A 24,597-nucleotide genomic window follows, 5' to 3' on the forward strand; every position below is an offset into this window, starting at 1 on the left:
TAAGCTCACATTTGTATGTCCCTGAGCCAAAATAAAATCAACAGAAGGAGCATTTGCTGCCTGGGCTATGGAAATGTCAACTCAGTCCTAAATCCACTCACATGCTCATGGCTGGCAATTTAGGAGCAGGTAAGAAGACCCAAATTCACCAGTTCTATTTATTTAGTTATGCTAATATTGGATAAACTCATCTGCAGAATTCCATATAGGGATACACTTATGCTCTGACTTTAGAGCATTCAGATCTTTAACATTCTGTACTGTAAAATCAAAACGTTCTGGGATTTCTATGTCTGTTTACTAGGTTCCTATCAGTAAAATGACGAAAGGATTTATGTGCAAAGATATGGGGTTTAAACTCTTGTTGACATCTGCATTGAGAGAAAAATAATGAGCAAATTCATCTACTGTGATGACGTTTTTACTCTTTTTCCTTGAAGGCTTGGTTGATCCTAATTAATAAATAAAATAAAATGTATTTGCATTTTCCTAAGACTGAGATAGCACCTTAGAGAGTGAGGCTCAGTCAACACATTCTTTACATAATGAGGACTGAAACACCAGTGAGCACAGGGCATGATGCTGCTAAAAGACAACGTAATCTTACATAATGTAATCTTTCTGTACATGCCACTCGTAGCGGTGTTTTCACCAGAGATTCTAAACTAGGGCATTAAAGAAATTGAAGTAGAGTTAGTACTGATTTCTCTGATTTAGAGACTGTTAAATTGTTTTATTTCCCCTCTAAGGACTCCCTTGAAAATGCTCACATGCCTCATCCCTGTTCCCTATCTGCCCAGGGAAAAGCTATTTTGGACATGCCCCAAATGGCCATTAGGAAGTCTGCAGTGTGCCCCAAGGAGGGGAGTCATTCTGGGAGAAGCCAGGGCCCTATTCCCATGGCTGTCAGCTACCAGTCTGCTTCTTGCTTTTTTAGAATGGAACTCTCCACGATCTCCAGGAAACAGCTCCAGTCCCCCACCGTGTCCGGAGCCCTGTTTGGAGGAATGAGTAGCGCATTCTGTACCTGAGTAGTTGTTCCTGAGGCTTCAAATAGGGCACTGCACTCCCCTTCATGGTACGCTTCTTTACACTCCCGGCAGAAGGCAAACTGCAAAAGAACACATATCCATTAATTAGGGACATTAGGTTGCATTTGGCAATAACACATTTTTCCTTTTCCAAACTCATTATATTCATTCCTCTGGCTTGTGCGATAGTTTCTGTATCAAATTACTTTTTTTGCAAAGAGAAATCAAGTTATATTTTGATGAGATTGTTCACTCTTTACTCAACAGTGTTCCAAGCACCATAGCAGGGCTACAGAGATGACGGGTCACATTTCCTTCCCTCAAGGTGTTTCCACTCTAGTGGAAGACACAGTGATATGGTTTACCGCATCCCCACCCAAATCTCATCTTGAATTGTAGTTCCCATAATCCTCGTGTGTCATGGGAAAGAGCTGGTGGGAGGTAATTGAATCATGGGGATGGTTTCCTCCTTGCTATTCTCGTGATAGTGAGTGAGTTCTCACGAGATCTGATGGTTTTACAATGGGCTTCCCCCTTCACTCGGCTCTCATTCTTCTTCTTCCTGCCACCATGTGAAGAAGGATGTGTTTGCTTCCCCTTCCACCAGGATTATGAGTTTCCTGAGGCTTACTCAGCCCCGTGGAACTGTGAGTCGTTTGAACCTCTTTCCTTTATAAATTATCCAGTCTCAGGTATGTCCTTATAGCAGTGTAAGAACTAATACACACAATAATGTAAGTAAATACCCACAGCAAAGTTTAATTGGTATTAGAATGTAAGGAAAAAACTTCACTCAAGACATTCACATTCAATATTTGTTTGTATTCACAGAGGATTTATATGCCCATGTCAGTGGACTTACTTTTGTATTGAAAGCCTATTATGAAAATTTGTAAATGGGCGGCTATGGGATGAACTGTGCCCCCTCATAATTGATAGGTGGAAGCAGGACCTCAGAAAGTAACTATATTTGGAGATAGCACCTTTAAAGTGCTAAAGGGAAGACGAGGTTGTTAGGGGAGGCCTTATTCAATCTGACTGGTGTCCTTACAGGAAGAGGAGACTAGGACAGAGACATACGGACTGAGAGATGATAAGCAGTATTCACCATAGGACTGAAGACGCCCAAGGGACCAATGCCCTCTACCTGCCATTTTACAAAGAAGAAAGCTGGAAGAGTGAATGCCAGCCAGGCTTGTTCAGGGCTGTCTGTCTGGGATCCATGGACCTCTCCAGAAAGCATGTCCCATTCTCATCGCCACCAGCCATGCTCTGAAGTTGCTGTCACGGTTGAGTTGTGGGTCAGCAGTGGAACACACCGGACCGGAGTCATCCTCCCATCCCCTGCCACCTGAAACACCTTGGGAACGGTTTCTGTGCCTTGGTTTCCCCCTTGGAAATGCCAGGATAACAGTGATAGCTATCTTAGATGACCCTTGGGAGAGGCAGTGAGATAGCACACGCTGAGTGACTGCAAACACAGCACACAATGTATTCTAAACTTTAAGGAGCTGAGGCCAGTCAGGGACTATTTTGCCCCTACTCCATTTCGGAGGAAGGAGTTTCCTCACCAGAAAACTGGTTTCTTTCAATGCAAATTGCTTAATAAGTGATGGGCAACATCTTCCACATCAGAAACTGTATTCAGAGAAGGCATTTCAGCAGAGAAGAGAGTGCCATCCACAAGTATGGTGTGTGGATGATGGTGGTGGTCTTGGAGCATAGAGGCAAACTGACAGTATCCTCTTTCCCTTGAGAGGTGGGCTTTATGTCTGCTGACAGCCAGATGTGTGGAGTACTTGACTACTAGAATATGGTAGAAATGATGGTGTACCACTTTCTAGGCCCAGGCCTCAAGAAACCAGAAGCTTCCATTTCCTGTTGGGACACTTGCTCTTGAAGCCCAGCTGCCATATGGTAAGGAAGCTCAACAGCCCATGAGAGGTCCACATGGAGAAGAACTGCGATAATTTTATAGAGAAATAATCTCTTCAGAGATATGCCACAACTGATCTTCAAGTCATCACTTTTAGCATATTATATTCTTATTTCTTCTCATAGGAGAGAGACTGAACTCAAATTAAGTGAAATGTAAACTTTATTTAAAGGTTGGTGGGAGAGCGTGTGTGTGTCAGAATGTCCTCACGCAAATCACCAACATTACCTGGTTCCAGCTTCTGACATCTTATTTTCTCTGAACTAAAAGCGAATTCACTGAATAGTGAGTTGGGTTCTAGGATTTTCTTCTATTTTTAAAAACATTTATCTGTTAATACTTGGGTCTGCCTCACACTCATTCCTCTGCTCTTACATGCTTTGTTGGAAAAATGTGGACGCAAGGCCCAATCAGGGAGAACTGGCGATGGGGTCTCAGCCCACTGCTTTCTAGAGAAGCAAATCTGATCCGTTGGCGTGAAAGGGAAAACGCTTCACATCTTATTAGCTCGTGGATGAGATATAAAATCAGTTTCATGGTAGAGGAACACCCTGGAGGTTGATCAGTTTGTCAGAATAAATAGGCCTTTCCTGACACAAAGACATTAAATTCCCTTTCACACCAGTACTACAAAGAATGGACTATTGAGAAATAACAGAAAGGGAAGAGTGTATCAAATGAAAGCCTCCCCATTTTAGCGTGGCAAAAGGCAAGCAAATGCTGCAGGAATATTCCGGTGATGACTTCACAGGAATGCACTGGCTAATTTGCTGCTATTCAAAGTATAATTTAAATTTAGATCTATCATGCAGTGGTCCTTCCCAACTAAGTAACATGAATCTGTCTCATGTGCAATGGGGAAACATCTAGAAGGTCTGATTTGACCTTGAAAAGTTTGGATTTTCAATTACATTATCCAGAACCTTCAGTTCTCAGGCTACACACCAGCGTGCCCTGCAGTACCATAACGAACTCCCAGGGGTGCCCTGGGATATTCTAGAATTTGAAGTAAAACACAGTGTGGCAGATAAATACTATGTGATTTATTAACTCAAGGTCGTTCCCAGCGTTAATGTAGATTGTGCCACTTTCCTTTTGGTGACATTGTATCTTTGCAAAGCTGGGTTTTTGGAAGTTACCAGGATAGAAAACAAGTGCCATATAAACATCCATTTGGAACAAATATGTGATTTATTTATTTATTATTTATTTCTTTATTTATTGGAACAGAGTCTTGCTCTGTTGCCCAGGCTGGAGTGCAGTGGCACCATCTCGGCTCCCTGCAACCTCTTGCCTCCCGGGTTCCAGCAATTCTCCTGTCTCAGCCTCCCAAGTAGCTGGGACTATAGGCGCCTGCCACCACGCCCGGCTAATTTTTGTATTTTTAGTAAAGATAGGATTTCACCTTGTTGGTCAGGTTGGTCTCAAACTCCTGACCTCAGGTGATCCGTCCGCCTCGGCCTCCCAAAGTGCTGGGATTACAGGCATGAGCCACCGCACCTGGCCAAGATGTGATTATTTTTAAGAATAAAATAAAGCTATTTTTTCCTTCCATTTATGTGAATTATCATTTCAGATAAGTATTAAGTTGTTATGACATTAATTTGTATTATGCTCTGTGATACAAAATCTTTCATAGCCACAACTGTTAGGCATTTCTTTTGGCCTAGAAATGCCGTGAAAAATGTACTGAGCTGCTAAGGGCATGGTGAACAGAATTCTGGGGAACTCTGGGTTAGGCAGATACAAAACTCCTTCTTAAGACAGTGTTCAGACCAGTTGGCAAACATTTCCCATGGCATAGCTGTTTCCAGAGAAAAAACTTGCCGGGGAAGAAAGCTGACCTAGCTCCAACATTTCCACATCCATTCTGCTGAGCTGCATGTCTCATATCTTGCATGTCTCATATCTGGGGTGCATGGATCCATCTTTAACCAACCATGTGGAAGGCTAAAATTTACCCGGGGATTTGCTCTTACTTAAAAATGGTCTCACATTTGCTGAGGCTCCCTTAAGCTGCATAATACCTCTCCAAACCTTATGAGTAAACATTAACCAAATGGAAGTTAGTATACCAGCAAACATGGAGTATTGCTTGTACCGTAGACATTTTCAGGATTATCTTCTCTTGTGGTGGATCTAACAAATGCCACCCATTTCTGTAGATTTTTTTTTTTTTTGAGAAATTTTAAATGTCTTTAAACACTTATAAAAGTAATACATACTTCTTTCTTTCTTTCTTTCTTTTTTTTTTTTTGAGACGGAGTCTCGCTCTGTAGCCCAGGCTGGAGTGCAGTGGTGCGATCTTGGCTCACTGCAAACTCTGCCTCCCGGGTTCACGCCATTCTCCTGCCTCAGCCTCCCCAGTAGCTGGGACTACAGGCGCCCGCCACCACGCCCAGCTATTTTTTTTTGTATTTTTAGTAGAGATGGGGTTTCACTGTGTTAGCCAGGATGGTCTCATCTCCTGATCTCGTGATCTGCCCGCCTCGGCCTCCCAAAGTGCTGGGATTATAGGCGTGAGCCACCGTGCCCGGCCTACATACTTATTTCATTGGCTCTCTAAAGTCTAATCCTTTATAGATTTGATTAGAAGGCAATCAAATACATGGACTGTATTACAGCTACTGTGACGAGAGTTTTATGTATCAACTTGGCTAGGCTATGGTCCTCAGTTACTCAAGCAGACACTAAGCTAGGTGTTCCTGTGAAGGTATCTTGCAGATGTGATTAGGATCTATAATCAATTGATTTTAAGTAAGAGAGATTATCCTAGATAATCTGAAGGGAGCTGATTCAATCTGTGGAAAGGCCTAAGAGCACAACTGAGGCTTCCCTGAGGAAGAAGAGATTTCACTATGGACAGCAGCATCAGGCTGTGCCCAAGAGTTCCAGCCTGCCCTTCCTGATGGCCACCCTGTGGATTTAGGAGGTGCCTACCCAGCCCATGTAAGCCACTTCCTTCCTATAAATCTCTCCATATATATGTGTATATACACACATATAGATACAATGTGTGCTTGCATGTATACATGTAGGGATCTACACATACATATGCATATATGTGTGTATGTGTATATATATTTGATATAAGCATCCTGCTGGTCTGGTCTCTCTGGTGAAGCTCTGGCGGATAAAGCTCCTATAGAAAAAATTTATTTTAATAGAGATGGGGTTTCACTATCTTGGCCAAGCTGGTCTCGAACTCCTGACTTCGTGATCCACCTGCCTTGGCCTCCCAAAGTCCTGGAATTACAGGTGTGAGCTACCAATACAAAAATTGGCTGGGCATGGTGGCAGGCACCTGTAATCCCAGCTACTTGGGAGGCTGAGGCAGGAAAATGGTTTGAACCGAGGAGGCAGAGGTTGCAGTGAGCCGAGATTGCACCATTGCACTCCAGCCTGGGCAACAGGGCGAGACTCTCTCTCTAAAAAAAAAAAAAAAAAAAAAAAAATTTAACAAGGTCACTTTATTCCCAATCTTTTGCATAAGAACTGATGTAATGAAAACTACTTAAACTTTCCCTGTTATTTGCAAAATTATAGTTCAAACCTCTCTCTCTCTCTCTAAATATATATATATATATGTATATATATGTATTTTAAATTCCAGGTAGCCATATGGCAAATTCCTCTCAGAATTCAACACCACGAGAAAGTTCACCACTTCCAATACTGTAGTGGTTTCCTTTTATTTGACAATGAATGTGGTTACCTAATACATTCTCCTTGGTATGTTTTCAAGCTTGAGAGCTTGGTGCCACAGACGACTCTAGTCATCAGCTTATCCTAAATGCCTAAAAGGAGGTATAGAATTAAAAAAAAATCTATTTAATAAAGGCTAAATTCAATAAGTCAGTTTTTTTCTATTGCACAGTAGCTAAAGTATTCTTAACACTGAAGTAATATTTTTGCCTTGCAACTAATATGTGTTGAGTATTTACTTTTAGGATGAGTAAAAGCTTGGCCCTAGGCAACATATAAAAGAATAGCATATTGTAATCTGTGAAATCATGTACTAGGTCTTTATATGTTTAAACACCAGATGTAGGCCGGGCGCGGTGGCTCAAGCCTGTAATCCCAGCACTTTGGGAGGCCGAGACGGGCGGATCATGAGGTCAGGAGATCAAGACAACCCTGGCTAACACGGTGAAACCCCGTCTCTACTAAAAATACAAAAAACTAGCCGGGCGAGGTGGCAGGTGCCTGTAGTCCCAGCTACTCCGGAGGCTGAGGCGGGAGAATGGCGTAAACCCGGGAGGCGGAGCTTGCAGTGAGCTGAGATCTGGCCACTGCACTCCAGCCTGGGCGACAGAGCGAGACTCCGTCTCAAAAAAAAAAAAAAAAACAAAAAACAAAAAACAAAAAAACACCAGATGTAGATTAGTGTTTAGAAGCGAACTCTTTGAAGTAGGGAGACCCAGAGTCCGAGGCCTCCTGGATCATTTCTTATCTATGTGATCCTAACATCTCTTTGCTTGAGCTTTTTGGCATCTACAAAGAAGAAATAATAAGGTAATGAATATTTAACACAGTTTCTAGTACACAGTAAACACAACAACGCAACAAATAGTTTTCTCCATGAGGCTATGATGTTTAACAAGTGGTAATCGTCTGTAGAAAAATAAGAGGGTAGTAAGTGCCTTGTTAGTTAAAGCAGTTCCCAGTATACTGTTAATAATGACTATTATGTGAATCTCAGGTGAAAATGACACCTCCCCAGAAATGCCATGCTTGTAAACTACTCATAAGACTGCTGTCTAGAAAGGGATGAGGCCTCTCTTTGCTGGTATACATGCTGAGGTAAGTTACTGCCAGCCCCCTTAGACACTCCGTACTACCAGAGAGCTATGTGAATGGCCCATCATGTCACTCGTTCAATATCATGTCAGTGCAGTAGTCATTTGATTGATGTTTGAGTTTGATTTCCCATATTTCCATAATGAACACATTCAAAAGGAGCTGTACGTGTACTTTCTCTTTGGAAGCATGAAAAGGAAGCAAATGAACAGCTTCTAATGCAATCGGAATATTCCAGTGGCTGCTGATCAATCAGGTTGAGAGCCAGTAGGTACCTACAAGCAATGACCCTTAAAATAAGGTTTGGATCCTTAAAGTTGAATGATCTCTCTATGAAAGCCAAGATTTCTTTGTGCCTGTTTTCTATCATGGCTGCATCTATTATAAAAGCATTCTATTATGTGCCATTTATTTTTCGTCCACAGCTCTGAAATTCTGTGTTAAAAGAATAGGAGAGGATCAAATACCATCTTAGGACCCCTTACTAGAGTCAAGGGAAACATCAAAGGCATGAAGCACACATTTGTACTTCTCTGGGAATAGACGAAATATTTTTCTTTTTGGTGTGTAGCTTTCCAGAAGATGGCAGCAGAGATATGCAAGTCCAGCCTCCGTGTGTTAAAAGGAATATATCAAAAGAGGAAATCTCCCTACGAGTGACCGGCCGCTGATATATGCAAAACTCGTTCTGACAAGACAGTGCCACAGAACAGAGATGGTGTTAGATTATAATGCATTAAAACACAATTTTGAAAAGAAGAAAGTAAGGTTATTTCCTTTCAAGTACACAACATCTTAAAATCACAGACTGTCGTGGTGTGAGGCAATCTTAAACTGTGCTAAGCTCCAAATGCAAACAGACGTAGACAATGTTCTATGCATGGTCTCCAAAGGGCTAAAAAGAACGAATTTTCAGAAGGCTGGATACGGCTCTGTAGAGTAGCCACGTTCCTTTGTCTTTCACGAATGCTGTACTACTCCCCAAGGATATTAAACAATGCCAATTAGTTTCCCACAAAATACGGTGACCTCTAACACCCCGCAGCCCTAGGCTTACTTTTGTTTTAGGTTTGCTCTTTGAACAGGCCCTTACTTTCTTTGGTTCAATTTCCATTCATACAAGCTCTTAAAAGATCCCCGAAAATCCCCTTTTCTTACACCATCATCTATCTCATCAAGCGCGTGCATGGAACCATCCCATCTTTCAGTCGTGCCGTCTGCACTGACCCACTCATTGTGAATACTGTCTAGTAGGAAATTTTATTACTACCTGTCTCAGAACTAGGGCCCCTCAGAGAGGACGAGTCCATGCCATGAGGAGAAAAGACCCACTCAACTTCCTTTCAACAGGCTGAGCTCAGCACCTCACATTAAAAGATACATGAGAAGGTGGTGTTCCTGGTGGTGGTTCTGCTGGGAATGAACTATCCCGTCTATAATGATGCACAAAGACATTTACGTTTACTTCCTATTCCAAAATAGTTTTGATTTTTTTACCATAACTTACAGGGAAAATAAACTTAAAAATGTTTATTGGCCATTTATTCTTTTCTTTAAGAGAATTACTGACATATAATTTGCAGAGTCATGGGTTTTTAAAAAGTAGGTATTTTTTGAATACAAAATACATGCAGGTAACACAAATTCAAAAGGTACGTAGTGAAAAATGTCTCCTTTCCTCCTTGGTCAGCTACATAACTTCCCAGAGACAAACACTGTCACCTGTTTGTATAGGGATTGTTCTAGAAATAGGTCATGCACTCAATCATCAATTTATGCTATTTTTAAAGAAAAATAGCCTATAAAACATTGTATAATGTGCTGTACTCTGCTCGTTAGTTTTTCATTTAATGCATCTTACAGATGGCTCTCTATCAATACACAGAGAGCTGCTCCATTCTTCCTGAACACAACATTCCAGTGGATAGATGTGCCTTCATTCATTTCACCAGCCCCTCCAATAAGTGTTTAGGTGCTTCCAATATTTTGCCATCCCAAACAAAGCTGCAGGGAATGTCCTGCTCTTCAGGTCATTTCACACATGTGAAAGGAAATCTGTAGCAGAAATTTCTAGACATGAAATGGCTGGGTCCAAGGGCATTTGGACTTTCCATTTTGATTGCTTTTGCGAGCCTTGTCAGTCACAGGCTTAGCAACAAGGTGTGTGGAAACTGCTTCCCCAACACACCATGGTCTCAACGACTGCCTTTGTCAAGCTGCATTAAAAGAATATCAAATACATCCCAGCACTTTTGCTAAGACCTTCTTTATACATGTTGTGTCTCCACAGAGATGTGTTCCTAGCCAAAGCAATTACTCTGAGCCACGTTTAAGTCTTGTCTACACAGATAAAGCCAGGTCAGGAGTGGCCTGTGGTCAGGTCCACTCTGACCTTCCTCAGCTCAACACACATGGAGCTGGTCATCTCATTCTCATGGGCCTGAATCTGGCCGGCCTGCCAGGAAAGGACTTGAAATGAATATAAGCTCTGTGGCTTTAAACACAGACAGCCAACAAATTGGAGGTCCAGGTTAGAGAGAAAGAAACAGCAGATGAGGGAATGGCAGCTTCCCTCACTTGTGGCTGTATCCTGAGCCTCAGCTTTGCAGACTTGGCTCTCAGCATCACTTGCCAGGTGCCCGGACTGCAGCAGTCACCAGAGGACAGGGGAAGCTGGGGTGGGAGTGCTGTACAGTAGTGACTCTTGGTCCCTAATCCCCCACTTCCTTTCTTACTCTCTCTTTACTGTAACCATTTCTGAAAACAATTCCTATGGGGACAGTCCTTATCTTCCAAGGTCACCGGCTCTTGCATTTATGTCATGGTTCACTTGTTCCCAAAGGCTAAGGTAGGACCTGGTTGCAAGCTGGAACTCTTGTTCAATGATATTGTTCACACCATCCTGTTCATCTAAACAAACTTCTTGACGGGTAAATTTCTATATCTAACTGAGAATTCCTTTTACCATCCTGCAAAGCCTGCCCAGTTTTGCTTTAAAATGGGCATGTCTCAGACCTTATGGAGCAGTTGGCTCCTCCTAGAACTGGGGCACTGGTCACAGAGTATCAAATTCAATGCCACTTTCAAATATTGCCATTCATTAGTAGGCCCATTCAAATATTGCCATTAATTAGTGAACATGTTTGAATATGGCCATTCATTAGTAAAATGCACAGCATATGTCTTCTATAATTTTTAGCTGGTCTCTAATCCTCGTGACCTTATCATTTACAATCTGCAGCGAGGCACTAGACTCTGTAAAAATGATTACACTTCGCCAGTAAAAATGTGAAATCCAAGCCATATGGCAATTTGAGCCCAATTTGTCCCATGTGCCTGTGGCCATCCTTATGCTCTCCAGCACAGCAGGGGAGGCAACGTGCTTCCCCTGAACACCTGGGCCCGCCCTGGGCAACTTGGCGCAAGGCCAGCTTTTGAAAGGGGCCCGACTATGTTCAGGGACACCCTGCCAGCACATCTTACAGACTTTTGTCTTTGGAGGTTTTGTAGCTCCTCAATGATCAATCAATCAATCAATCAGTCAAAATGATATAGTAACCCTTTATTTTATGTTGAGCAGTCTCATAGGTGCCCTGTGGGTATACCTGTGCTGGCCCCTTTTCCCCTGCAGCCTCAGCCAAAATGATCAAGGTGTTTTCCTCCCAAGCACTCTTTCTTACACATACCTCTATTAAACAGTTTCGCCTTCTATATGAAACAGTTTCCACCTATCTACTCCTCTAAATGGATAGGATTTGTACCTTATTCATCTTCGTCTTCCCAAGATCCAGGTGCTAGAACCTAGTAGACGATCGGTGTCTCTTCGTGGCAAGCCAGGTGCTGGAGTCAAGTAGCTTAGAGCTAAGGTGGATGTTTATAAAGAACGAAAGAACTGGAGGACAATTGTGTACTCCATGATATAATGTACACTCATAGGTTGAACTGAATATTTTTGTGTAAGACTCAAGGGTCCCATAGAAGAGATTCAGGTGGGTTGAGGTCAGTGGGCAAGAGCGCGTGGAAATGGCATTTGTTTTTCTGTCCTTCATATTTGCCCCTTCAGGGAGCAGTTCTAACATCAAGCTTAATTGATTGCCTCTCTTCTAACAACTTCTCAGAATCTATTCCACCCTTCCCAACTCCTCTTTTAAGATGCACTTTGCCTATTGCATATTTCCATTTGGATAGGTTGCAGTCACCTCAAATTCAAGTCAATTCTAATTCCATGTGATTACCATGAAGTTGCAAGGACCTAACAGAGTAATGGGAATCATCAAACCTTTGCAGAATGAACAAGCAGTAGTAGCTGGAAAAGCCTCGACTTCTGAGAAGCAGAAGAGGATAGTGCAGTGTTGAGGGAACCCAGCAGTGAGAATGGAGAGGTCAGTCCCGAGTACAAGAGGAATAGCTAAGACTTTCTGCCAGGGAAAGTACTTTAGTGACTGTGGAGGCCACAATCTTGGTCCAATGGTTCAGTGGTTAGCTAGATTCAGAAGCTAAGGTCACAGGCATGATGGGGTGGAGAAGGCTTCACAACAGAGAGCTCTCAATCAATTTGAAAACAGCAAAAGATGATGAAAAGAGAGAGAATGGAGATTCTAGCAAGAGAAGGGGCAGGATGGGAGTGAAGTTCCAGAGAAAGTCAAGGCCAGGGAGATACACTCAAAGGTTTATGGCTTTCAATGGAGGAGGACTAAGTTTTGCAGCAAAATCCTGGGAGAGTCACATTGATGAGAAAGTTTTCTCAACAAGATGACACCTGTGCCCTTGGTCTTCCTAAAAGAGCACCATAGCAGCTCAGAATCTTCTGGAGTCTGGTGGGAGAGGAGAGTCACAGATAGAGAGGAGGTTGAAACAGTTACTGTCAGTTGGAGTATCCATGAGACATGAATTGAAGGGGCACCCACTCATGTTCATAACTAAATTCACATCACAGCACTGGCTCTAGTTAGTTCCCTAGAATGTGGTTCCCAGACCAGCAGCATCAGCATCACCCAGGAGCATGTCAGAAAACCCGAATCTCAGGCCCCACCCAAGAAATACTAGACCAGAATCTTTCATTTTACCAGGATCCCCGAGTGACTTGTATGCACCATTTAGAGACCCTGTTCTAGCTCATTCATTCAACCAAAAGTTCCTGAGTGTACGCCATGCATTGCTGGGACCTGCAAAGATGTAGAACATATGCAATTTCCAGTTTCAAAGGAGTCACAATTCACCTCTCCCTTGCTCTACCCAACCCTCCCTCCATTCCACAAGTACTAATAAAGCATGTGCTGTATGTGAATGGTAAGGCACTGGCCATTCTTCATGGTCTCACAGAGTTCATGGTCAGCTATGTCCTGGTTATATGGTGGATGCGAGGTTCCATGGGAGCAGAGTGTTGAACCTGGGAGGTGCAGGTTGCAGTGAGGAGATAGGAGTGAGGAGGTTACAGACAGGAGACAGGGAAATATTGGGTAGAAGAGGGCAGTTCCCCAGCAAAGGCTCCACCCTCAAGCCTGGAAACTCATGGCCCTAAATGGGAACAGGCATTCCTGTTTTCACACCCAAATGTTGCCTTTTGGCCTGCCATGTCCCCCATATTCTGTCCCCATATAAACTCCAAACCCCAGGCTCCACGAGCAGAAGAGCAGCAGAGAAGGAGAGAAGAGAAGGAATATCTGAATGTTCAGAGGAGTTCTGCTGCAGACAGAGAGGAGATTGGCTGCTGGATGGCCAAACTCCAGGGGAAGATCATCTTTCCACTCCATCCCCTTTCCAGCTCCCCATCCATCACACTGAGAGCCACATCCACCACTCAGTAAAAACCTGAATTCATCATCCTTCAAGTCCATGTGTGACCTGATTTTTCTGGACACCAGACAAGAACTCGGAATATGGAAAGCTGTCACACTGGCCCTCTGCCCTTGCAAAAAGACAGAGAGTCCACTGCGCTGTTTAACACTTAAGCTGCCTGTAGACAGCAAAGTTAAAAGAACGCACTATAACACACAGCCACTTGGGCTTTGGGAGTCGCAAGCAACCACCCCTAGACGCTACCATGAGGCCAGAGCCCAGAAACGCTCATCCTGGCTCCTGCACCTGCCCATCTGCATGCTCCCCCTCCCATAAGGAGTTTGAGCAGTGGTGGTAGCTGAACGGATAAGCCAGACACCTGTCACATGTCCTGCGATGGGGGTGGGTCAGGGAACTCTCCCGTTTCAGCAGGAAGAAGAAGAAGGCGAACTGGGACCAATGGAGTTTGCTGGAAATGATAGCCCCTACAGAGTACCAACCCAAGTGCTAGGGATGATGCTAGCACTCTAGTGTAATTCACTCTGCTAGTGTAATTCTGCAACACTTTTGTCTTTTTGATTTTGAAACCACCGTGAAAGGATACAGCCTAGAACAATTGAAACAGCAATAATTTTTAATGGGCTAGGAGCTATATGAAAAGAGGAAAAAGAAACAGGTAAAATTAATTTCAGTATTTTACTTAACTAAATATATTCAAAATTGTATCATTTCAACATGCAATCGATATAAAAATCGGTAATGAGTTATTTTACATTCATTTTTACTAAGCGTTTGGAATCAGGTCTGCTTTTGCACTTTCAATGCATCTCAGTTGGTACTAGCCCTATTCTATGGGCTCAGGAGCCTCACGTGGGCACCGTGTTGGACAGGAGCCTCCCAGGGCTAGCAGCCAACACGCTGGACTGCGCAGGTCTCCAAGGACCCTGCAGTCTGAGGACTCCTTGCACCATGCAGAATTCAGTTAAGGGGCCACAGAACAAAAGTGACAGAACACCTCCAATATTTTAGAAGAAAGTCGGATGAGGTGAGGTGCGGACATGGGGAAGACTAGAAAATTAAACCTAATCTTTTTTTTTGAGATGGGATTTTGCTCTTGTTGCCCAGGCTGGAGTGGCACAATCTCAGCTCACTGTAACCTGTACCTCCTGGGTTCAAGCAATTCTCCTGCCTCAGCCTCCCAAGTAGCTGGAATTACAGGCACATGCCACCACGCCCAGCTAATTTTTGTATTTTTAGTAGAGACAGGGTTTGGCTTTCACCATATTGGCCAGGTTGGTCTCCAACCCCTGACCTCGGGTAATCCACTCCCCTCAGCCTCCCAAAGTGCTGGGATTACAGGCATGAGCCACCGCACCTGGCCAAAAATTAAACGTATTCTAAAACAAAGAAATTCAGGTTTTTTTTTTTTTTTTTTTTTTTTTTTCTCATAAAGGATGCTCTGTTTATTTTCAGCCTTTGGACGACCCATATGAGTTTCACTTCATACTGTGTTGAAGAAAAGAGCTGCAGCGGACAGAAAATCAGTCAAATTAAAGGAAATATGAGGCGCAACTGTCCTGCAGTGAGAGCATATGAATTTTTCTGCCATACGCTCTGAGTCATTTGTTACAGAAGACCAGAAAATAAGAACTGTCCCGGGTTATTGCTAACTTTCACCATGTCTCTGCTTGTCTGACTTACTTGTTTGCACACTTTGTCAAATCTTAGACCAGGGACGGATAGTGTCCAGACCATTATTCGAGGGGAGGACTGTTGATCAGAGTACACGGCAAACAAACATCTGTTTCTGAAGACTGCAGCACCATCCTTCGTTATAGAATGCGCTTAATAAACATGTAGTCATAGAAATCCACCATTCACATAAGTTTTGACCTGGTGTTAGTCTCTTAATTTAGCCAACAAAGAAGGTTGGGTCAAAGACACCTGCTTTTGCATGTAAAGTATCAGGCTGCAAGGCTTGGTCTGGCATGGTTTTAGCAACAGGACTTTCATTTGTGATAGTTCAGTCATGTCCTGGGGAATTGAGGAGAAGATCCACCCTACCAAAGGCCAATTGAAAGGAATCAGACACACTTCTCAGCTTCCTGGGCCCAACACTAACACATTCCTCCATACATCACAACTTCCAGGGCCCAGTGTAAACATTCCAAACTTCCAGGGCCCAGTGTAAACATTCCAAACTTCCAGGGCCCAGTACAAACACCATCTGGAGAGTACCGTTTGTACTGAAAGCACGGGAACCAATTGTAATGCTGTAACCTAAAGAATTCCCTTGTTTCTCTGTAACCTTACATATCCTGTTTTCATCGGGCTATAAAAAGCGAGTGCACGCATTGTTCGAGGCCCTCTTGTATGTTATGGAACGGAGGGACCAAGTTCGAACTTGCAATAAAGATCCTTGCCGCTTGGCTTTGACTCTGGACTCTGGTGGTCTTCTTTGGGGAATAAACGGTCTGGGCATAACACAATCATACTTTAGCACCGAAGAATTAATTTTAAAAGTTAGAGTTGGCTGGGCACAGTGGCTCACATCTGTAATTCCAGAACTTTGGGAGGCCAAGGTGGGCAGATTACCTGAGGTCAGGAGTTTGAGACCATCCTGGCCAACATGGTGAGACCCCATCTCCAGTAAAAATACAAAAATATTAGCCGGGTGTGGTGGTGGGCGCCTGTAATTCAGGCTACTCAGGAGGCTGAGGCAGGAGAATTGCTTGAACCCGGAAGGCAGAGGTTGCAGTGAACCAAGATAGCGCCACTGCACTCCATCTTGGGCGACAAGAGCGAGATTCTGTCCCCCACCCAAAAAAAAAAAAAAAACTAAAAAAAAAAAAAATTTAGAGTGCTGATTTGGATTTTACCCTTGAAGTTAAGCACACACTAATGACAGAAGCTGAAATAAATCCCCCAAATGTCTCAAACACTTTCTAGGCTCGTGTCTCTCCATGAGATTCTCAGACAGCTGCATTTGGATTTCCGGGGCTGGACTGGAGCTCAGGTGTTTCTGCCCCAGAATCTCTGCCATAAATGATTATTCATGAATGTTCTGGCTCAAAGGGAGAGAGAGAAGACGAGAGATCCAGGGGTCTGAGAAGTTTATTCACATACCAATCTCGCTGGAGCAAAGTCCTTAATGCTTCTACTTATGTTCTTAAGGCCTCTTAAAGAAGGTTCCCAGCTTGGGGCTGGGTAATAATGGTGGAAGCATTTCCCACATTATCCTCCTGATATGCATCTCTGCCCTGACTAGCAGACAATGGTGAGAGCCAGAACCACTTAGAGAGCTGATTGTCATCACGGCCCTGACAGTCTCAGCGGCAGGCCCGGCTCTAAAGGCTCCTCTGGATGCCTGTTGGCCAAAGATAACTCATGCCTCAGGGGTCGTGAGCAGGAGGTGAAGCCAAATGCCTTCAGTGACCTGAAAAATGTTATCTCCCAGCAACATGCACACCTTGCAGTGTCTTACGAAATTATAAAATAAAACCCAGACTTATAAGACTCTTCCCCTGCCTAAGTTTTTTTTTCTCTCTCTCTCAATTTTATTGCTTTGCTAAGGACATAGAAAGCAAACTAATTAAATGACAGCTAAAGAGCAAGTACCTCGATGGTGTCCCAGGGCGGCTGAGACAATGGGCAGATCTCAGGTGAGTTAAGGAAATGCCACAGACATTGCTGCCTCTCTACTAATAAATAGCTTTTTGGTCCTATAACATGAGACACATGCTGGAAGCTGTGGGGGAGCAAAAGATGGCTACCCGCTACCCTCCAAGGTTCTTTGGCTGGGCTACTGATTAAAATGGCATATAAACAGATTAACAGGAGAAAGAGCATATTCAATTCTGTACACATGAGAGCCCCACAAAATATGAGACTCCAAGAAGGGTTAGATGACGGAAGCCTACAGAGCTATATCCTAGACACAGAAAAGAACAGGAGCTTGGGGATTCTTGTGTGGGGGGCGGTTAGAGGAGGGTGAGCAGAAGAATTGTAAGGCGAATAAAGGTTGTCTTGTTATGTAGATAAACAATCTCTCAGGTAATGAAACTTGTCTCCCGAGCAGCCCTGAGCAGAACAGGCAGTCGTCTCTCCGGGCATGGTGTCCGTGCACCAATCTTCCCCGGCTGATACAATTCCCTGGGAGCGGATTCCCGACAATTGAGATCCATCAATTGTATTCACGGAGAAGCAAGTTCAGAGAAAGGCCTTCCCTGAATTTGCTGTTCCCCCAGTGTCCTCTGTGAAGGAGTCAGCACACTAAAGCACCACATTTTGGGGTGGCATTTCCTGAACTCCTGCAAAGCTGAATAACAATGGAGAGTGAAGTATCAACTGTTCTCAGCGCTGGGCGCCCTTCCTCCTTCTTGATTTAGTGACACAGACTGTTAGAACTGCAGGGCCCTCAGAGAGCTGATCATCTGTAGGGCGGAATACTGCCCCTTTTTCTTCTGGCTCTCTTAGTAATATCGGGACCTAATATTCTATATTTTTAAAAGTTGCCTAACGACGTAGGTCATGGCAAGCACTAAAAAAAGCACAAAAAAGCAATGTTTTTTGAATAATAACACTGATCCAACTCCTTATTCTTTGAAATCCCATCTCTGTGATGAGAACCAAATTGTCAAAAGGCTAATAACTCATAAAGGGCCCTTTACTGTTGTCCTATGGAGAAGCGGAAAACCGCTCATGGGGTCAGTTATTGTTCTGAATCAGATAATTCCTTTATCTCACAAGCATTTGTTGAGAGGATGCTTCTCTCTGGCAGTGCAGGGCCTCAGGGCAGGAGCACGTAACGACTCTGCCCCGTCTCTGTGAGAATCGCTCTCTGGAGAGCCACGCTCGCATCCTCTGCTCCTCAGTCTCTCTTCTCCCAGCCCTCCTTTGCCGAGATGACTTGGAATAGGGATTGCTATGGTTTGAATGCTTGGCCTTTCTGGAACTCATGCTGAGATTTTATTTATGTGAGGTCTTTCAGAGGTTATTAGGTTATTAGGGCTCCACTCTCATGAATGCAGTAATGCTGTGAGGTGGGAATGGGTTACCGTGGGGAGGGGCTTTGTTGGAAACCTTCTCTCTCTCTCACACATGTGCCCTTGCCCTTCTGCCTATCTGCTGTGGGATGATCCCGGCCAGATGCCAGCATCATGCTCTTGGACTTCCCAGCCTCCAGAACCAAGAGCCAAATAAACTTACCTTTATAAATTACCCAGTCTATGGTATTCCATTATAGCAACAGAAAACATTCTAAGGGGTTCTCTGATTCCACATTAGGAAATCCCTTTGGGCAAACCTCCCTGACCCCAGGCCTGGGTTTGCTGTTTCTGCTGTGTGCTTTCACCACTCTGTACTGACCTGACCCTAGATCTCTCCATGCTGCACTGGTTATTTCCTTATCCATCACCCCCACTAGACTCAATTTCCCAACTGTCTCACCCATGTATTCTGAGAGCTGCCACCCAAGTACTTGGCTCTGACTAGGAGCTTAATAAAGGTTTATTCTAAGAAGAAGAGAAAGAAGAACACAGGCACCCACACAGAAAATTGTGTGGCAATGCATAGGTGGGATGACAGAGGTTAGAGCAGTCACAGAGGAGGAAAAGACTTGCTTTCCCTGGACAGTCTGTCCAAATTCCACAGCCCCAGTGACACTTCATGTCTTGAAGGGTAAACAAGATTCATCAAGATGCAAATAAGACAATTCTATAAATTGAGCTAATATCATCAGTGTCCATGAGCCACTGGACATAGTTTCTTATCTCAATGACCTCAATGGCATCTGCAAAATTTAGTTAAGACTCAAAATTAAGAGAACAAAAATGTGTCGGGGTGTCTCTAAGTTTACATTATCTGCAATAGTTCATTTCTATGGCTCCGTGTTCAGAAAGAGTTTTCTGCAGGAAAATTTATCATGGTGTATATCACTCCCTGCACAATGACACAAGTCAAAATGACATATTTTCCATGGGAAGGCTCTGTTTCTAAGGATTGAACTGCTTATTCAGATAAGTCACTTAAATGGCACAGATGGCCACACCTGCCCCTTTATTGCTACAGAGAACCTGACATCCTCTTTCAAGTCAGTAGCCACATACTTCTAAGAAACAGAATGCAAAGCTGTAAATACTGCAGTGGAATGGCGTTCCAGCAGAAAAATATATGTTCCTTTAAAGTCATAAAAAGGGGACCTAATTCTTCTCTTACAGGATGGTCTGATATAGGTTTAATGTTTTATATTTTCATTGAAGGCAGGACGATTGACTAAATGATAACACTGCTTCCCACCTTCTCCTCCAGCTCCGACTCTTTAAACTGAATGCTGATTTGTCTCCCCAAATATCTCACAGGCCTTCACTTTATTATGGGCCAAGAACAAATGGCAATGGGTGAAATAGGTTTGGTCACACGGTGACAAGATTTACAATGGGATTTGGGGGAAAAGTCATTAGTCGTCATTTGTCATCCTGTGTTCATGCCCCTCTTTTTCAAGATTGCTGTTTAAAAGTGGGTCCGACTGGGCATGGTGGCTCATGCCTCTAATCTCAGCACTTTGGGAGCCTGAGGTGGGCGGATCACTTGAGGTCAGGAGTTTGAGACCAGCCTGGCCAGCGTGGTGAAACCCCATCTCTACTAAAAATGCAAAAATTGGCCAGGCATGGTGGTGCAGGTCTGTAATCCCAGCTACTTGGGAGGCTGAGGCAGGAGAATTGCTTGAACCCAAGAGGTGGAGGTTGCAGTGAGCCAAGATCGTGCCATTGCACTCCACTCCAGCCTGGGTGACCAAGCAAGACCCTGTCTCAAAAACAAAATAAAATAAAATAAAGATAAATAAATAAATAAATGTGGGTCCACCATAATCAGCATTTTGGGCCAGTTTCCAGGAGAAAGGGAAGGGAAACTGAGGGTCTATGAGTGCTCACAGCCAGGCAGGCTCATGTTTCAAGTCTTGTACCCACTGGGCAATTTGAGAAGTGGCAACAGGGGATCAGCAGAAGGGTTAATTGCCAAGTCTACACCAGTTCCTACCAATTTGGCAGTCCAAATAGATTTTTCCTTTAAAGTAGACTTTTCCTCCCATTAATTTGGAAAATGATGCTTTTCTTTGCTGAAGAGGAATGTCAAGTTAATTTCAAGGATCTAAAATAAACATACATCTGACACTGGCTCAGCATTAGGAGTAAACCCACCTCCTTAGAACACTAGGAACAAACCTGATAAGGGAAGCTGGGGATTGGTCTCTGGATGGAAATGACCCTCACAATCTCCTGGCTTTGTGTTTTTTTCATATATATATATATATATATACACACACACACTTGATTTGAGGTAAGTGTTGGTTTACAGCAAAATCTTCCCAGTTAGCGTCTACTTTTCTCATTTTTTTCCAAAGTCATGAAGTTTAATTTGATGTTATCTCAATGGGTGGAGATCCACTGTGGGTACATTTCAGCTATTTTTCTCAGATCCACCAAAAACGTAAGGTGGTTGCTTTCAAGTTCTTCTTTTACAGTGAGATGTCTGCTCAGTATACAGAAACTTTCTAAATGCTTCAACCACTGTAACTTGATACGAACTTCCTATTTTGTTTCTTTGAGTGGTACCCTAAGTTCTGCTTTGTCATATCAGTAATAACAGGATTTTGAGTGCAATGCTTTATATAGCACAACAAAGTGGCTTCTTAGTATTAGCCCAAAGGAAATGTGTTTTGGGTTAATGGCAATACTGTGACTTTTGATAAAAACTCCTTTTGCCCCGGTTATTTCCATTCTCTGCAGGCAAAATGGATCCTTCTCTCTTTGTGTTCAGTGATGAGCAAGCATTTCAGATGTACATACAACTTGTTTCTGTCAATCAGTGATTCACGCCGAGTCATGTTCAATCATGTTACCACAATCTGGGATTTGCAAATCTGTAAGCATTTCTCAGTCAATGAATTATGTCAACACAATTGCACCATCATTGATGGACTTGGAAATGCAGCTAGAACTGAAGAGGAGCGTCTCGGCACTGCTGCTACGGGTAAGGACAGAGCTTCTGGCTGACCTGGAAATATCATGAGCTTAGGCCAGCGAAGGTTTGGGCTTGTTGGATATTTTTAACAAAAGGGGACTTCGGAGAAATTTAATTAAGATTTATTTTAAATTAAGATCACCAAATTATATTTACATAAAAGCCTCTATAATGAGTATGTTATATTTGTCATTAAAATGTCTTTATATTTTTATAAACATGGTTTCACAATTTTTTACAGTCATAATCTACATGAAAAACAAAAAGGCATATCAAAATTATAACTGCTAAGAGATATGTTAATGGTAATTAATCATGAGTGAGTCATAAATATAGAAGTGCACTGACTTGACAAATAAGAAACAATATTGCTTTTCATTTGGCAAAGCTGAAAAGGGAGGGGCTGCAGAAGCGGGCAGCTGCACTCGGTGGGAGGCTCTGCACACTGGCACAATTGTTTGCTGGGAGATAATTTAACAGGACTGAAATGCCTTCATTCTAAGATGACATTAATGGTAAAAAGCACCTTCAATTTAATAGTGGCTTGATCAAAGAAAGAAAAGCCCCATTATATTACCATTGTAAGCATCTACATCAATTTAAAATATCCTGATTTCAGAAATGTTAAAATACACAAAAAAGAACTTCTTAGAGTTGAGGGTAAGTGTTGGATGCAAAGCCGTCAGGCCTCTGAGCCAAAGCTCAAGCCATTATAACCCCTGTGACCTGCACATATATGTCCAGATGGCCTGCAGGAGCCAAGAAGTCTGAAGCAGCCAAAGAAAAACCATAAAAGAAGTGAAACAGCCAGTTCCTGCCTTAACTGATTGACCAACCTTATGACTTTCCACCATTATGACTTGTTCTGGCCCTGCCCCAACTGATCAATTGACCTCGTGACATTCTTCTTTTGGACAATGAATCTTATGATCTCCCCACCACGCACCTTGGAACCCCCTCCTCTGCTAACAATAGATAACCACCTTTAACTGTAACTTTCCACGGGCTACCCAAGTCCTACAAAGCTGCCTCTCTCCTATCTCCCTTCACTGACTCTCTTTTCGGACTCAGCCCACTCGCACCGAAGTGAATCAACAGTTTTATTGCTCACACAAAGCCAGTTTGCTGGTCTCTTCACATGGACGCGCTTAGCAAAAGCCTTAAAAACATGCACATACTTTGACTCTCTAACTTCCTCTTCTAGGAATTTTTCTTTTTAGAGAAAAGTCAGGAACACAGGAAAAATTCAGCCACGGGAAAATTATCATCATTCCGCAAGATAAACATTTACATTACACACCCTGACGAATGGTCATCATTAAACACAGCATTAGAGAAATGCAAAGATGTTTGTGACACACGATTAAGGGTGAAAAACTGGTAAAAAAGCCCATCAGCATAAACTTGTCTCTGTTAAAATCGCGCACATGTGGGTTTGCGTATACATGTGAAACGTATCTAGAAAGCTTTACAGCAATGAGACAAAAATCCTGCATCCAGCCACATGGGATTATGTTTGTTTTCTAGGTTTTCCTTTTTTTTTTTTTTTGGTACAATTTACTGACATTGTCGAACGAGTATGTATTGCTTTTGTAATAATAAAAACTCTTTCATTTTCCCCTTAACAATACTGAGGGCTGATGAGCCTGTGCCATTGATCAGGGGTGGGAGGTGCCGACACCGGGAGTGGACATGTGTGGAATGCAAGAAGGATCTGCAGGAAGAAAACAGCTGTGGAAATGCTGCTCAGGTGGCCAGGTCTGCAGTGTACTTTTTGTCCCCATACGATGTCACTTGAAACCATTCATGGACATTAAAAAAGAATCCACAATGACATCTCTTTTCATTACTTCATTAAAATAAAACATTAGGAAATAGCTAATGAAATCTTCTCTAAAATGAGGTGGACCTTGCCCATTTATATGCTATCCCCCCAAGAAGTTCACAAGCATGCAGCAAGACTTGCAGATGCTGTATTATAGGAGGCCACATTTTAATTTTTTGAGATGGAGTCTCGCTCTGTCACCCAGGCTAGAGTGCAGTGGCGAGGACTCGGCTCACTGCAACCTCCGCCTCCTGGGTTTAAGCGAGTCTCCTGCCTCAGCCTCCTGAGTAGCTGGGACTACAGGCACCCACCACCATGCCCGGCTAATTTTTGTACTTTTAGTAGAGACGGGGTTTTACCATATTGGCCAGGCTGGTCTTGAACTCCTGACCTTGTGATCCACCTGCCTTGGCTTCCCAAACTGCTGGGATTACAGGCGTGAGCCACCATGCCTGGCTGGAAGGACACATTTTTAAACACTATGGTTATGGTTGAGAATACTCTTCAATACTACAAGCATTTTGGACAGAAAATCTCAGATGATGAGAGCATTGTGTGTGCTGTAATGTGCCGGGTTACAATGGCCATATGGCTTCCTGAGTAGGATCTTCAAGAAGAAATTACCAAATGGCACACTAAAACGTAGTGTGCTGACACTAATACATAAAGTGGGGAAGGATCCAGTCTTTCTGGGGTGCCCTTTTCTCAGGGTATAGACAAGTAGCTTTCCTACTGACAGCACCTCTCAGTTCAGAGGAAAGTGGTGTGCTTGCTAGATATTTTTAGATTGCCAGAATGTTCAATGGAATCACATAAGGCCGTCACTGTAAAAATGAAAGCAAGCCCAACCCAGGTGTGAGGTTTTGCAATAAACAACAATCCATGGAATAAAAATTTAAGACCCGATTTGCGGTCATGTGCTGCAAACCCAGTGTTCTTTCAGAGTCTGGTCGCTATTAGATGACAACCCCTTCAGTGGCAGTCTGCCTTCTATTCATTCCCAAGGTTCTCAGCGTTCCTCAGATCAATTGAACTGTGATGTATCTATATAAATCTGAGTAGCAGATCCATTCTCATAAAGTTTACCCTGTCTTGCTTTTCAGCTGAGAAGCAGAATTGGAAAATATTTCAGGGAGTACTTGAAACAGGAAGATTAAATTCTGTCTCATGTGTATCATGAATAAAAGTGCTAAGCCAGGCACAGT

The 24,597-nt window shown here is 43.2% G+C and overlaps 1 protein-coding gene across 3 annotated transcripts in view; it reads right to left on the reverse strand.

The window, feature by feature from the left end:
- PRKN (parkin RBR E3 ubiquitin protein ligase) overlaps positions 1–24,597 on the reverse strand; it is a 1,378,177-nt gene that overhangs the window by 30,367 nt on the left and 1,323,213 nt on the right. For all 3 annotated transcript variants that reach the window (XM_023223611.3, XM_023223614.3, XM_023223612.3), the window contains one exon: positions 1,028–1,111. In XM_023223611.3, coding sequence (XP_023079379.1) covers positions 1,028–1,111 — 84 coding nt within the window. The remainder of the gene's footprint in view (positions 1–1,027; positions 1,112–24,597) is intronic.

The sequence above is a fragment of the Piliocolobus tephrosceles genome, chromosome 5 (assembly GCF_002776525.5).
Source record: "Piliocolobus tephrosceles isolate RC106 chromosome 5, ASM277652v3, whole genome shotgun sequence".
Lineage (NCBI taxonomy): Eukaryota > Metazoa > Chordata > Mammalia > Primates > Cercopithecidae > Piliocolobus > Piliocolobus tephrosceles.